The 15442-nt window shown below is 52.3% G+C and overlaps 1 protein-coding gene across 10 annotated transcripts in view; it reads left to right on the forward strand.

Moving 5' to 3' along the window:
• ERI3 (ERI1 exoribonuclease family member 3) overlaps positions 1-15442 on the forward strand; it is a 118135-nt gene that overhangs the window by 42977 nt on the left and 59716 nt on the right. For all 10 annotated transcript variants that reach the window (XM_080603439.1, XM_080603431.1, XM_080603438.1 and 7 more), the window contains one exon: positions 6616-6688. In XM_080603439.1, the coding sequence (XP_080459565.1) occupies positions 6616-6688 (73 nt within the window). The remainder of the gene's footprint in view (positions 1-6615; positions 6689-15442) is intronic.

Raw genomic sequence — 15442 nt, forward strand, 5'->3', positions numbered from 1 at the left:
TGTGCAATTGTTGATGAACATTTTCTGTTGGAAGCTGAATACCCGCTGTGTTACAGCCTTGCTTTTAATGTTGAGATAGCATCTCTGCCAGCACCTAGCTGATGCACAGACAGATACCCATAAAAGGGCCAGATCTCATACGGTGCTAAATGCCTTCATGTTTCATTAAGGTTGATGGCAGTGGAAGGCACGCAGTGCTTTGCAGGACCGACGAGTGACAATGAGCCGCTTGCCCTGTGTACTTTTTGTGGCAGGATTATGTTCCCAGTGTATTACAATGCTCCGGCTGCATCCTGGGGTAACTGAGTCTCCTGTTCACAAGCCTGCTGCTTGGGAAACGTGGGGGTTGGGATTCCCCCAGATTTCTAAGTAAAACTTTAGGGAAGAGGGATGTGGCTGTAGCATGGGGGTGAATCTGCAGGGAGGTGAGGTGGGTGTCCTGGCGTTTCAGGTAGTGCTGCTGGGACTCTCAGCCGTTAGGCTTTTGGGAGAAAGCAGTGCTGGCCACACCGGGCATCACGGAAAGAAGAACGGAAGGTCTGCAAGTGCCAGGTATCAGCCTCGCTGCTTAGCCTGGGTTTTTTGGCCTCATTACACTAATCCAATTAAAGATTGATGGAAGGAGATAACACACACTCCAGTGAAGTGGGTTGTGTGGCAACTGCTTCCTTTCCCGGGCAGCTGGAGCGGCCCCGGTTATCTCGTGCATCACCACACCTCCCCGGGCCCTGCAGAGCCACCGGTGCCTCGGCGCGTGCTCTTCTCCCGCATCGTGCCTCTCTTATTACTAATGGAGCATGGATGCGTTTTAGCTGCTGGTCAGCCCTCATTAATATCCGGAGATGACAGGTTGACATTTGTAGAGCAGACTCGCCTTGACCTTCATGTTGTGCAGCGGTGCGGTTGCCGCGTGGTGCCCCGTGCCGGATGCTTCTCCCCGCGCAGCCTCGGGAGCGCGTTCGTGTTAGCAGAGGGGCAGCCAGCTCTCTGACCCCTTTGCTGCTGCCGGGAAGGCAGGCACAGTGCCTGGATGTCTGCGTCCCTCTGCCCGGCCCCAGAGAGCCTCTGGCCCAGTGGTGGGACTGGGCGGTGCTGGGGTCGCAGTCCTCACTTCTCTGGAGGTTGTTACTGGTTGTTACTGGTTCCCCACAGCGGTGCCGTGCCGTTTGGGTGCTGGGACATGGCGTGAAGCGGTGATATCCTCTCTGCTTCCTTTTCCTGGCTCCTTCCTGGGGACAAAGCAGGAGAAAAGGCTGTGCTGCCCGGGTACCCCGCACGCTGGCAGCCGCCCATCTCCCCCCAGCCCACCCCACGCCAGCACAGGGGCCGTGCACCAGCTCGGCAGTGACATTTATTAACAGAGGGGGCTTTGAAACAAGGCAGGCTGCTCCTGCAAAGGCTCCTCGCTCTCGCTCCGTCTCCTCCTCTCGCCAGCCCATCTGAGGCAATGGCTGCTGGCGTTGAAATTCATTAGTGTTCCCTGACAGGCGATGGAGGCTTGCTCTGTCTGTTCCCACTTCCCTGCTCTCATGTCCCTGCTTCACGCATGCTGATATTTAAAGCTGATGTGCGGCTCGTAGGCTTGCTGCGCTGTGACAAGTTTGGGGGTGGCTGAGAGAGCTGAGGGTGGAAGGAAAGCACAGAGAGGCGGGAGGGAGGGAGAAGAGACCTGTCTCAGGGTTTCTGTGCAAGCCCGGGGCTTTTCAGACCCTCTCCAAGGCAGAGATCCCAGCCTGTGCCAAAGGAGAGCAGCGCTTCTGCACCAGGTCCAGGTCTCCTTCGTGCCATGCCTTCACCAGCCTTGCTCCGAATTGCAGAGCCAGGGCAAGGTGTCTTGGCAGCTCTCCTCTCTCCGGTACCACCTTGTTGCTGTTCTGTGCTGCCGCCTCCATGCAGCTCCGTTCAGGCTTTGCAGCCCTCCTGCAGCGGAGGATTCCCAGGGCAGGAGTGTCCCAGCCCTTTCCTTTGCAGCCCGGTGCAGTGGGGTTGGCCAGGACACAATTAAAATGTTCTGCATCTCTTACGACTCAAGGTCTCCAGTGCATGGATTCCTATTTTATTTTTGAAGGCTGCGACCAGGTCTATAAATATCAAGATTTAATGTCCCTTTATCTTTCCCAAAGAGGGACTTGTGCTTTTAACTGGCTCAATATCAATACACCCAGTGTGTAGAAAGTGGCCCAATTTCTTTGTCTCCTGACATCCTGAACCCAGAAGCAGATGGACGTTAACCAGCTCTGATGAGGTGGGAGAAGCGAGCATTAATTTTTTATACGCCAGGACCACCTGAGTGACGGAAATCAATTACGGCTGTCCCTCCCCCTTCCATATTAATGTGGTGGCTCCGAGCAGAGGCGGAGGAACCTGTTGAAATGAGAAACCCCTATTTCTTGGTTTGACCCCCCGGATAATTAGGGTTAAATTGATATGCTATCGCGCTGGTGACACATTTTATCTGCTTCTGTTTGTACAAGAGGATACAATAGTGGAGGAAGGACCAATTTGTGCCCTGCTCTAGCTAACCAGACCGAGATAAAAGGTGTCACTAGTACGATAACGTTCTTGCCTCACACTCCTTTTTGTTGCTCAATTTGCCTTTTTTTTTTTTTTTTAATCCCATTCTTTCTTTCTCTCAATACCCTTGGTCATATTTTAACTCCATGCCATCGCATAATGATGCCCTGCTAAATGTGTGTGGAGATAGGCAACTCTGGCTGACAGCCTTCCCCGATAACCGAATTCCAGCCCATCCATCACCGGGCTGCTCTCCTTAACTTAAGGAAAGTGATAACTAAAGCAAGGCCGTTTATCACCGCCGAGCCGCGCGCATCTCGCCGCCTCGCAGGGAGCCGGCTCCAACGGGAGGGATGCAGCCGTCTGACCTCGCCTCCCGTTTGCATCTCCGGGCCCCATTTACCCCGCGGTGTGGGGACGGAGGAGCAGGGCTGGGTGGAAAATAGAGCCCGGGGTGGAAAATCCCACAGCCTTTTTCAGGTTTCTCTTTTTTAGGTTTCTCTCTGTCAAGTGCAGTCATAGAATCAGAATATCCCGACCTGGAAGGGACCCACAAGGATCATCGAGTCCAGCCGTACCCGAAGCACGGTGTTTGGCTGACGGGATGGTTTGGAGAGCCAGCTTCCTTCCCAGGGAGCGAGAACTTCAACGTTTAGGGGGGGAACAAGACTTCCTTCAGAAGCTGGAAGCATCGCAGGATGCTGACGAAGGGAAACACGGTGCTCTTTCTCTTCTGCTGCCTGGGGAAGTCCCCATCCCTGGGGTATCTCAGAGATGTGGATGTGGCACTAAGGGCCGTGGTTTTGTGATGGGATTGCTAGGTCAGGCTGATGGTTGCACTTGGTGATCATGAAGGTCTTTTCCAGCCTGGATGGTTCTGTGATTCCACGTCCTGAGCTCTTTGCTCAAACACAGCCGTCCCAGTGATCGAGGCTGAGTTTTCCGTAGTGGGAAGCTGTACTGAGCATAAAAGCACGTCTGCCAAATGAGCTGCTCAAGTCAGCAGCGATCCTCATAAACAGATGTACTTCCTTAGAGGCTGTGGCAGTTTCGTTCCCCAGCCACAGGTGTGCCCCGTTCACTCCAACCTGGAGAAGATGCTGGGGAGCATGAGGCTGCTGCAGATGACAGGAGGGGAAGAGACCCTGCAGGAGTGATCTCCTGGGGCCCTGCTTTCTGTGCAGTGACAGCCCCCAGCTCCCCAGTCCTGTGCTGGGAGCACTGTGTACCCAGACTGGGCTGGACCAGACCCACAGGACGATCCTTTGCAACGGACAAACCAGTTGATGGCCATATCCCTGCTGGCCTGGAGCCACCAGACCTGCCTCTTTCAGCTCAGGGAGCCGACGGATACTTTGGTCCATGCTGCTGACAGCCTGCCCAGCTTACAGCAAGTGTGGAGCTTGCAGTGCTTTGAAAACTTCGTGAGGTCTCTCTGGTGCCGGTGTGAAATGAGGGGAGCAGAAGCACGGAGGGGGATGGGGAACGTCCTTAGGTCACGCAGCTCCGTAGGCAGTTTCTGGGGTTGTTCCTTGTTTGCAAAAATGGGTCATTTATTTAGTTGACATATTTATTTGGGACATTTGTTTTCTCCAATTAAAGACCCACTGTCCAGCGCCCAGGGCATACTGCCATCAGTCTCAGGGTGGAGGAAGGACCAGGCTGTCCAGTTCCGTGGGCCTGGTGGTCCCACGGGGATGGAAACGCTTTGGATGTCATTCATTGCGCTGGGTGGTTAGCTGTCAAGTCCTGTGGCTAACAACGATGCTGCACTCGCTTGTCCTGGGCCCCGTCCAAATGTTAGGCTAGACAATAATTATTCCTCTGAGTGGAGCCGGGCTGAGAGCTGTATTAATGAAAATCTTTCGGGCTGGGAGGAGAACCCTAGCTTTTGGTAACACACCTCTTGCTAGCTGCTGTCATGATCCTTCTGGTTAAACGTGAGCCGTCAAAGAGGTTGAGCTGATCATCTGCCTGTATTAGACCCGTGATTCCTTTTCTTCTTAGTGTTTTTTTTTTTATTCGGAAATCAGAAAAAAAACTACAGAAAGCAGCTTTCTTAGGATGCTGGTTGGGCTCGGAGGGGTCTGTTCCACTCTGGGATGTCATGGACGTATGCGTAAAGGCTGTAAAATGCACGGACCGGGCTGCTTTTTATGTGACGGCTGTGCAATTGCGAGGAGTGACTCCAGGTGGTTTATTTCAGAGCGATGGTGCTAGCATCAGATGAGCCGTGCCCGGAGATGAGAGCGTGCTGTCAGGTCACATTGCTTACCCTGCAAATCGCCTCCGTCCTGCTGCTTGCAAGCTCATTCCTGTGACAGCTTCCTGCTTTCAGAGAGATTCCTCTGGACCTCCTTATTCAAATGTGCTTGTATGACATAAATTACTGCTCCTAAATGATGCCGTGTGCATCTCTACGGGACCAGGCATTTGGGTTTGGCACACAGTGTATTCCTTCTGTAGCTGAAGCAGGGCTCGCAAAGCCAGTGTATTACGGCCACGGGAATATATGGCCACGTATTCCTGGGAGGTTCCCCTGGGTATATTTTGCCAGCTTCCAGCCTTCTCTTCCCATCGAAATGGAGTCAGCACAGACCACACTGCTCCTTCGGTACCGCTGATGTTATCCTCAAGTGCACTGTGTGCAGCCCTCCCTCATCCCCTTACCGGTGCAATGCTATGGGTCTGAAGAGGTGCTGCCCTGGTGGTCAGAGGGCTTGGGGCTGGGCTGAGCTCTCAGTAATTGTTTGGGGGGGCTGTTGGTGTACCCCAGCTCAAAGTGGTGTGTACTCAGCTTGTGCTTCTGTCTGAGCAGAGCTCGTTCCTGAATTTCAGCCTTGAACCTGAAGCCTGGAACATCCAGGCTTTGCCCTGTACAGGGAGGCAATACTTTGTCCCAGACGGGGTCTGTGCTGGGGTGTTCGAGCAGCTGACGCTGGCTCTTGCAGCTCTTCCCTCCTTCCCTACAGCCTCCCCCTACAGTCCCCACACGGCCAAGGAAGTTGTAAGACTTCCCCACCCCCTCTGTTTGCAAAAGCCGGTTTCTGGGGTTGTGGCTTTTAACATGCACAAACGGGTCTAATTTAGTCATTTATTTAGTTGACATATTTATTTGGGATGTTCCTTTGCTTCAGTTAAGGATCCTGTGACCGGTGCCCCAGGCATGCTCAGCAGTACGTGAATGAACAAGATCCATCAATTACTCCTGATCGGATCAAAGCGGCCGGGGAAGCCTCCCATAACTCATCTCCAGCACGGCCTCGGCTGGAGTCGCGCGGCTTTGCGGCTCAGCCTTCCCCGTGCGCTGGCGGAGAGGGGCAGTTCCTAGCTGGTGCCGGCTGGGAGAGGCTGCTCGCCAAATCCCTGGCTCCTGTTGTCCCTTCGGGCAGCCCCGCTGCCTCCCCAGGGCAGGTTTTGGTGAGCTCTGTTCCTGCAGAGGTTCAGCGTGCGTGCTCCCAGCTCTGCCTGCTGGGGCTCAAACCCGCAGTCAGACTGTGCAGCACTTTGCATTGTCAGGGCTGTGACTGCTCTCTGCTTCCAAGCGCCTACGTTGAAATAAGCCTCTGCTTTCTTAGCACTGAAAGTTTGCAATTACTACCCCAAAAACGACTGCTCGATGCCTCCTTCCCTCCCTGGTGTCTCACTCAGTGTTTTAACCGTAAGGGCCATGTAAAAAAGCACCGGGGCATGACAGGTGAATTTCCCCATCATATTTTCTGTCATTTCTGCTGGCTGACCACAATGGTTTTGCAGGGATTTGCGATGAGTCCACTTAGTTAAGGACAGCCCAGATGCTCCAGTTGTGTTTGTGTTTTAGCTGCTGGGAGGAGAGCCGCACGCAGCTCTTGTTCAAAATGCTGAGCCTGGAAGGTGTCGGCAGCCTGGACGTGGCTGGATGTGTGTCAGGCTTCAGCCAAGTCGTGCTCTCATGAGATTTTTTTTTTTTTTTTGCCAAGAGCTACCGTCCTTCTGATGTGCAGCATGTTAGAGCAGACTTGAGGGGCTCTTCCATCTCGGAACGAAATGCGCTTAATAAAACAGAGTTTGTGTTGTCAGGACAGTAATTGAATCAAACCTACTCTCTCTTCTCTCTTACAGGTTACCAGGACAATGCCAGTACTTAGGGCTGCCGGTTGCTGATTACTTCAAACAGTGGATTAATCTGAAAAAGGTACTTTTGTGCAAGCTGCCGTGGTCGCTTTCTCCCTCCCTTCACCTTCCCTTTCTCCTTCTCCTTTCCTCTTTAAGGAGGTGTCTAATAACTACTGCTGTTTTGCATTGAAATGAGTTATTTTCTCAGAGGCTGGGCTGAGCGAGTCCTCTGGCTCCCTATTGTATCTCCTCTAATAGAGTCTTACTGTACTTGATGGGATGTGCTCTGCAGCTGGGGAGAGTCCCATTGTGGCAGGCACAGCGCGGTGTCTCCGTGTAACAGCGGGACGCTGCGAGGCGCCTCTCCAGCAGAGGTTTTGTCGCTCCCAGTGCTGCTCACTCTGTTTTGTTTTGCTGTGTAAGGCTGCTAGGAGCACAGCTTCTTCAGATCAAATCCTGGTTGGTAAATGTGTAAATATTCCGGTACAAAAAATGGAACTTCCCTTTGCGCTTTGGGAAAGGGGAGCTGTCCCAGCAGCACGTCCGCCTAAGAGACCTGTGAGCACTTCACAAAGCCGAATGCCGTGTGCTTTGCTGTGTGCCATCTGCTGCTGCTCCACACCTTCTCTGGCTGGCCGAGGAGCAGCCTGCCATGCATCCACGGGGTCTCCTGGCACAGCTGCTCCATCCGCATGGGAAGACATAGCGGTGCCATAAGCGGCAAAGTGGGGTGGAAAGAAAAATAAATGGTGTGATACCGAGCACTGGCAGGGCGAGGGGAGGCTGGGGTATGTCTAACACGAGAGTAACTGGGGTGGTCCTTCTGGTTAAACCTTGGAATGAGTAAGATTCCCTTCCCCCATCCCATTTCAGGTTTTATTTGGGTTTCTGTGCCTTTTTCTGATAATAAGGGGTCTTAGTAAGTGGAATTTGCTTGTAAACAGCTTGTTGTACTTCGGGGCTTTTCTTTTGTTCTTTTATTTATTTATTGTTTTAAATGGAAGCGTGAGTGACAGGCCGAGCGGCCGCAGAAGGACAATTTGCATGATCTGTTCCGTCAAATAGGGTAGAACATGAACTTAACAAGGGATGCTGGCAGCACATTCCCAGCTGAACTTGTCAAGGGGTCTTGTATTTCCCTGCTGTCAGAGCAAATCTTTTGGCTGATTGCTGGTCCTCGGTAAATGAAATCTGAAAGCACGTTGGGGCATTCTGCAGTTCAGTGACCATTAATGATCGCCATTTGAAGTTCACTAAACTTGCGGTGAATGGATAGCGGCTCTGTAACCAGCAGGGTGATGGCTTCAGAATAATAATAATAAAAAAAAAAATCCCTGTTTACCCTGATGTTTGCTCGGAAGTAGGTTGGTCCAGCCGTGCTCCTCCTCTGGGCCTCTGGAGGAATGACTTACGGCTCTTTCCCATCGCTCGAGGCTGTGTTACTCCAAGTGAGGCTGCCATCTCCTTCGGATCACCCAGGGAGGGGATGTGGGAGGTATGTTCATCTTTCTCCAACCCATCTAATTCCTTAAAAATCTTCATTTTCTTCTGGTTCTTTCGTGCCCGATGCCCTGTTGCGCACAGGGTGTTTCCTGGGACCCCGAGCCCCTCTGGGAAGTGACCCAGCTGGAGCAGGAGGGCAGGGGCCTCTCCCGTCCTGTGGCTGAGGGCTGCCTCCCCGCCTTGCTCTTAGCCTGCGGTGAGGATCTTTCTATGCTACTGCTGCCCTGCTGTATGTGGGTGTGTGGGGGGGAACTGCCTGTGTGTTTTTACAGGAGACGATATCCAGCCCAAAAAAATAATCCTGTCAAAGCATCAGGACCCTGTGGGGCCTCAGTTTCTTTTGACTGAGCTCCCAGTATGAGATAAATAAGGATAGACGGGTGACTACCCCCCCTGCTCTTCTATTCCTAGCTCAGGCATCCCCGTTTCCCCTCCCTCTGGCAAGTTCCTGACTTAGAAACACCTCCTAGGTTGAGTCTGCCTCTGACCTGATCCATGAAGTGAAGATGTTGGGGGTGGCGTGAAACTGCTAATTTCTAGGTCATGGGTGATGCGGAGACTTGGATCCTTCAGATGTCGAGAAAAGAGTTCATGTGAGTGTAAACGGCATGTGCGACTGCGAGCAGCTTCCTGCAGGATGCCCCACCTGCATCCTGTTCTCTGTCCTGTGGGTGTCTGCTGGTGAGCAGTTGTCACTCCTGTGCTGCAGCAGTAGTTCAGGCAAGCACCCTGTGTCTTGGGTCCTCTTGCAGAGTTTCCAAGATTTGCCTCAAATAAATAATTCCATCCAAGATGATAATTCTGGCAAGGTGAAGACAGGAACGGGGCCCTGCTGGCCACCTCACCTGTGTTGCACCAAGTTTGGGTCGATCTGGCCATGCAGGCGGTGGGGAGCACCACCCCTGAGGGGTGTCCCGGGTGGCCACGGCGCCCTGGATCTGTGCAAAAGCCTCCCGTGGAACACAAAGGGAGAAGAGCTGCTCGTGCACTTGACCGAGTTTGCTGAAGTTTTACCTTGCCCTGTGCCCCCCCCCAAGCCTGCTAGCACATCCCTTCCGTCAAGCCTGATCGGTGTTTGCTGACATTTTTAATGTCACTGAGCGATCGCGTGTCTCTGGTGAGCTGTCAGGGTAGAGCTGACTCGGGGCAGAGAGTTGATCATGTTCTTCCCTTCGACTAGCCAAGCGCGGCGGGAGGGCTGCAGGAGGCACAGGAGGCTTCCTTTGAACGCCGCAACATTTCAGATTGCCCCCAAACCATCCCGGCGGAGAGTCACCACCCTGCGGCCACGTTCCCTCGTGTCCCTGTCCCATAGGGGCCCCAGGGGTTAGGGCTGCGGTGCAGGACCGAGCTGAGTGGCCGGGTGCTCGGGGCTGAAGTAGAGCAGGAGGCCGTGGATCAAGATCTGCCTGAAGAGGGTAAACGCCCCGTGAGCACCGTCAGGTAGCCTGGATAAATTCATTGATGCTGACTCCAACACAGGGATCAGCTCGCGTTCGCGCTGCCTTTGCCCTTTCAGGAGTGCAAGAAAAACAAGGGGAGGAGGATGAAGGTGTCAAAACAGGCAGCCCTGAGGTCTGTGCAGCCCAGCTCCTCTCTGCCAGAGGGCAGCAGCTGGTGCTGTCGGGGTGCACCAAGGAGAGCACGGCTCGGGTCAGCTTTCTCTCCTTCCCTGCAATCCTCTCCGAGGGCCGGGAGCTGGCGGCTCTCCCCGGACCGCTGTGCCCGTCACCCACGGCGCTTACCGTGTCTGCCTATCATACGTTTCTCTTCCCGAATCTGCTGACGCTTTCAGTTTCTCCAGCATCCTGCAGCAATGAGTTTGGCTGTTTAATTATGCATTAATTATACTCTGTTTACTCACATGTTGTGGTAAGATGCATGTCCTTTTGTTTCTTTTCAACCTCCTGCCTGATCTTTTTCTTGGGCCTCAGTCTTGCCTTCTGTGAAGGAGCAAAGAAGTGTTGTCAGTTCTTCTCTCGTGTTATTCCTGACTCGAGACCTCTGCCATGTTCTCGCTTCGTAGTCTCTTTTCCAGCTCAGCGTAAGTTGTTGGAGAGCTGGCACAAAGCCACTTGCTGGCTCCAGAATTGGGTTGTGGAAGCTATTTTTGGTTTGGTATCCTGATCTCCTGTTTCTTCTCTGGACATTATTCAGTTATAGGGTAACGGAGGAGTATTGTATGTAACCACTAGGGCTTTGTTTTGTTTCTCGTCTCTCAGGTGATATTTGTGTAAAAGAAAAAAGGCCGTCTTCCTACCACCACAGAGCTGCCCCTTTCTCAGGACAGCCATCCTGGCTGTGTTTGGCCATCTTTCATTTCTGTTCACAGAGGGCAGCTTGTCTGTAGGCACACTCATAGTGGTTGCTTTAGGAAGGACAGAAAACCAACCCAAGTTTGACATCCTCCTGATGCCCAGGAGAGCTTTGCCTTCTTTCCCCTGGCAGTTTGAATGCTTTGCCCTCAGGGGTCAGTTCGGCGTGCTCTAAGGAAGGTGAAGATTCAGCTCGATTCACACACAGGCCGTGAGATGCCCTGTGTCCCCAGGGCTATTTGCAAGTGGCTCCGTTGCAGGACTGGGAACCGTTCCTCCTCTGGACACCATGAGGCAGAGCTGACGGAGCCGTGGGGAGCACGTGGCTGTGTGCGGACCTGGCCTTTTCCAGGCCCAGCTTCTGGCGATCCGTAGGTGCTCGGAAGCAAACCGTTAATACACGTGCACAAATGTTTTAAGGTCACCTCACCACTTTGTGAAATGCAGCGGAGGAAGCGTGTAATAGAATGTTTTTGTTAATATTTGGCAACTGGAAATAAACACATCCTAAACAAACAAGGATTTGCTAACAGCTTTTTGCCTCTCCTCTGAATTAACAATTCCTCGTGCCTTTGGGATGGGAGGAGGACTTCTCAGGCACTTGGTGTTAAAGTGCCTCGAGTGCTTTGCACAAAGAACATTGAAATGGATGCTGTTGAGAAGTGGTTTGATTTTTGGCCCATGTGCCTGAAAACGTGCCTTACTTTTGTAAGTTTAACCTCTTGAGGACTTAGTACAACTTAGTACAATGGCCATCAATTGCCTGTTTATTGAGCTACTGGCTATAGGGAATGCAAAATGCCTACTAGGGTCAGAAATAACGGAGGATTCCTCAGGAAGATTGCTTCACGGCTGAAGCATCGAACACAGGAGCAGATGTTGTCACCTAACTGCGAAGAGCTGCTTACGTCCTCGGCTGGATCAGGCACCTGGTACTCAGCACCGTGCTGGTTAGCTGCGTGGCTGAGCGCTCCAAGACCCTTCCTTCATGGCAGCAGTGCTCTTTTGGGCTCCTTGTCCCTGGCAGTGGTAAGTCAGTCCCTCAGAAGGGAGGAATGAGAGAGGCTGTAAAGGGGAACAGAAGCAAAAACATGACTCCAGCGCTGAAGGGAGTAAGGGTGTCTTTTCCATGGAAATCAGAAAAGAAAAGTCTGCAATGGCATTGGTTCATAGCTGGGAGGAAATTGAAGAGTTGCTTATAACAGCAAAATAACCATTTTTAATAAATACCTTGTATTTACAGAAAGGCAGAGGATGCTGTATCGCTGAGCAGGATGCTCTTACAGTGCAGTTTTGTAATAGAAGTGAAGTGGTAGCTCGAGGTTGGCGTTGTGCATAGCTGGTTTACGAGAGTTTAGAAAGCGCTGGCTGAGAAGCTGTTGGCTGTTCGTGTGGCTTTTAATAAGTCTTTGAACATGGGGGAAGTTCTAGAGGACTCGAAGAAAGCTAATGTTGTACCAGTAATTTCGAAGGGCAAATGGGATGACCGATGAAGTAATTATAGCCCTATCAGCTTGACATTAATTCTGAGCAAAGTAATGAAAAGCCAGATATCATAGTTGATTAATAAAGAATGAAAAGAGGGTAATATAATGCCAATCAATGTGGATTTATGGAAACTAGATCTTTTTCAAACTAACTTGATATTTTTTATGAGACTACATGTTTGGTTGATAAAGGTAACCATGTCAATGTAATATACTTCTGGAAGGCATTTGACTTGGTACCTTATGACATTTTGATTAAGAAACAAGAGTGATACAAAATCAACATGGCACACGTTACATTGATTAAGAACGAGCAAACTGACAGCTCCTAGCATTTAATTGTAAATGGGTAATCATCATGGAGTGCATGTCTTCCTGGTGGGGTCCCACAGGGAGCTATTGCTCAGACCTCTTGGATTTAGCACTTTTATCAATGCCCTGAAAGAAAACATAAAAATCATTTTTGATAAAGTGCGCGGATACTGCATCCAGGAGCCTGATGCTGGTGGATTTATGAACGGGGCGTGGTGAGGAGGAGCAGAGGGGCTGGATCGTCTTGCTTGGGACCGCTTTGACCCAGCTGGGACCCTGGGTCCATCATCTCTGCATGGGTAAGGATCCTGGAAACTTGAAGGCTTGATGACAACTGCGAGACCTACGAGGACACTTGTCATGCTTTAAATACCCTGGGAGCTGTGCAGGGTGCTGGGCAGAAGGGTGACTTGGCTGTAGCTCCGGAGCATTTATAGAGAGTCATAAGGTGCTGAGAGGCTCCTTTAGTCCAGCAGGGTGAAGCAGAAGCAGTTCCAGTGCCTGGAAGCCAAAGCTAGATAATTCAGGTGCAGATATTTAAAGGGAGGGTAATTAACCATTGGAACAACTCACCGAGAACTGTGGTGGGTTCTCAGGCTCGGGAGGGAAGGTTTTCCCTAAAAACCTCAGCTCTGCTTCAGCCAGAAATTAACGTGGGGCAGCCTCGGTGCCCGAGCAGGAGGTCAGGCCGGGCGGTTTCTCCTCCGTGCTGAGCCTGGGCCGTGTCTGTCTCAGTGTAACTCTCTCTGGCTCCCTCCCGTGCGCTGCGAGGGTGCCTTAAATGCCTTCGGGCTGCACAGGGGGCTCGGGGCGGAGGGGACGGGTCCCAGGAGGGCGGCGGAGGCACGGGGCGGGCAGGGAGCCTCCTGCTCCCGGGGCTGGTGCGCGGCCACCGCGCACGGCTTCTCCTTTAAATCCGTCGCGCGGCTGTCTGAACTCTGAAATTTCTTTCACTCTCTCCCTCGCCTTGTTAACATGTGTTGCCTTTGGGGTAATCAGGGAAAAAATATTATGTCCTTTTACAATTACCGGGTTTTGGAATATTAAAATGTCTCTCTGCATCGGCAGTGTTATTTTGATTGGTATTCTAACCTTTGACTAGCCCATAAAGCGAGCCGCTCTTCAAGCCAATATTGCAGGACTGAAATTTAATTCCGAAATGATTCCAGATAATAGGGAGACAGATAATATATGCATGAAGGATATTATGTTTGGACTAAATGCAGCAGGGCCAGGGCTTGGGAGTTGAATAATAGCCCAGAGTGAGTTATAATCTGTGGGACAGAAATACCTTACTGTCAGGGCCAGGAGAGGAACTCTTAAATCACGGGGAGGGAGCCGAGGAGGGAGCGAGGAGAGTCAGCTCAACGGGAAAGGGCACCCAGGAGAGGCCTGCAAGGAGCGGCCCTTTGTCCCGCTGCAGGAGGACATCTCCTCCCTTTGTTGCGCAGCAAGGGGTGCGGAGTAAAAACCCTCTCCTAAGGAAACCGAAACGCAGGGGGCTGTGCTGGGAAGGGGGTGAGAGTCTCCTCCCCCGGGCTGTCTGCCCCAGGGAAGGAAGCTTGGGGTTTTTGCTCTGTGCTCCTCTGCGAGTGATGCCTTGTGCTGGCAGCTCCGGGACGTGGTGAGCAGGGGGCTGTGCTGCAGCGGCTCGGCCCTGCGCCTGGCACCTGCTGGGTTATCTTCTCAGGGCAGCGCGGAGCAAGGCGCGGGCAGCCGTCCCGGGGGGCCGGAGCTGGGCGAGCGGAGATGGAGAATGATCTCTGCTGCTGGGGTGGCACGGACCCATGTCAGTATAACAGGCTTTGGCTCAGTGGCACGAGCCGATAGTCTCAAAGTAATGATCCCCGCCTCGCATTTCATTGCCTTCGCTTGCGGTCTCAGGAGCTGGGCTTGCTACAGCTGAGACAGGCTCTGGTGGCAGCCTGGAGGCTTCGCTGGTTCTGGATGACTCGCACGGTAACGTGCATGCCCGTCCCAGGAGGGCAGGAAAGAGCAATGTTCATCTTCGACTAAATCAGAATGGCTTTGTCTTTCCCTCCTTATTTTTTTTTCATTTTTATTTATTTATTTTTTATCTATTGCATCCTAAAAGCACAGGAGCAATTTTCGGTGCAGCATGTGTCTGCATGAACTTTTCAGGGAGTGGACGGGAAAGCAGTGATCCCGGGAGGGTTAATGCCGTTTCTTGGGCTTGGCTCCCCGGAAAGGAGCTACGTTTCCTGGCTTGCAAAATAGAGGATTAGTTTAATAATTCCTTTTGGCCATGAAATCTGCAACTGTATGAAAGAGCACCCTTCTCACTGCCAAACTCCTGCCTAGCAGAGGGCTGTGAGCTGGGCACATGCCTCCTGTTCCTCCATCGCTGTCGTTTGGACTTCCCTGGGTGCGTAAAGACAACGTGTGGCAAGGTGCTGTTGTGCGGAGGCCGTTCAGAGCTGTTACAGCGCCAAGGGGACGTTTCAGCATTTCAGTCCTGTTAATGGGAAGCTCCTTCTGGAACGTCCTTCCTTCCGTCCTTCCTTCCCATACCTGTCCTGCCTGGGGTTTAGCTTGCGTTCATATCACAGCATCACGCCATTAGGGATTCTCCTATGATATTAAAACTCTCCCTTGGTATTAAAGCTATGATATAGCTCTCTTTTTTTTCCTAGGCAATTTCGTGGAGCCTAGTCCCAGCCTTTAGGCTGGAGGCGGGGATTTGTGCGGAGGGTCTCTTGCTGCAGTGCGTAGTGGACACAGCCCTCGGTCCTTGGAGGAGAGGTTGTTGCTCTCCCAGCTTGGTTTGTCCTCCGTCTTCAAATCTGTGTTTGCTCAAGATTTCCAGGGGTGCTTCTGGAGTAGAAAAATAGCCTCTCAAGAATCTGATGGGGCTGGTTTGGGTGGAGCTGGTCCTGCCTTGAGGCAGGCAGGTGGTGTGGGTGATGGCTTGTCCCTTCCTGCTCCCTGGCGCTTGGGCACAGGCTGCCTGCTTGCCTTGGGACTGCCCTGCCTCGTTGGTGGCACTCGGAGGGGTCTCACCCAAGGCACGCAGGGCAGGGACGGCTGTATTGGGTGCTGGGTACGCTCCCCTCTCCTCTCCTGATACAGAGAGCTCTCAGATAAGGCAGGAAAGCGATGATTCAGGAGAAACTGCAACAATTACAGTGCTTGGCCTCCGTCAGCCCGCAGGTACTGCACAAAAACGAAAGCAGAATTTGTTGATTTTGTGTCTTT

The sequence above is a fragment of the Anser brachyrhynchus genome (assembly GCF_964034855.1).
Source record: "Anser brachyrhynchus genome assembly, chromosome: 8".
In the NCBI taxonomy this organism is placed as follows: domain Eukaryota; kingdom Metazoa; phylum Chordata; class Aves; order Anseriformes; family Anatidae; genus Anser; species Anser brachyrhynchus.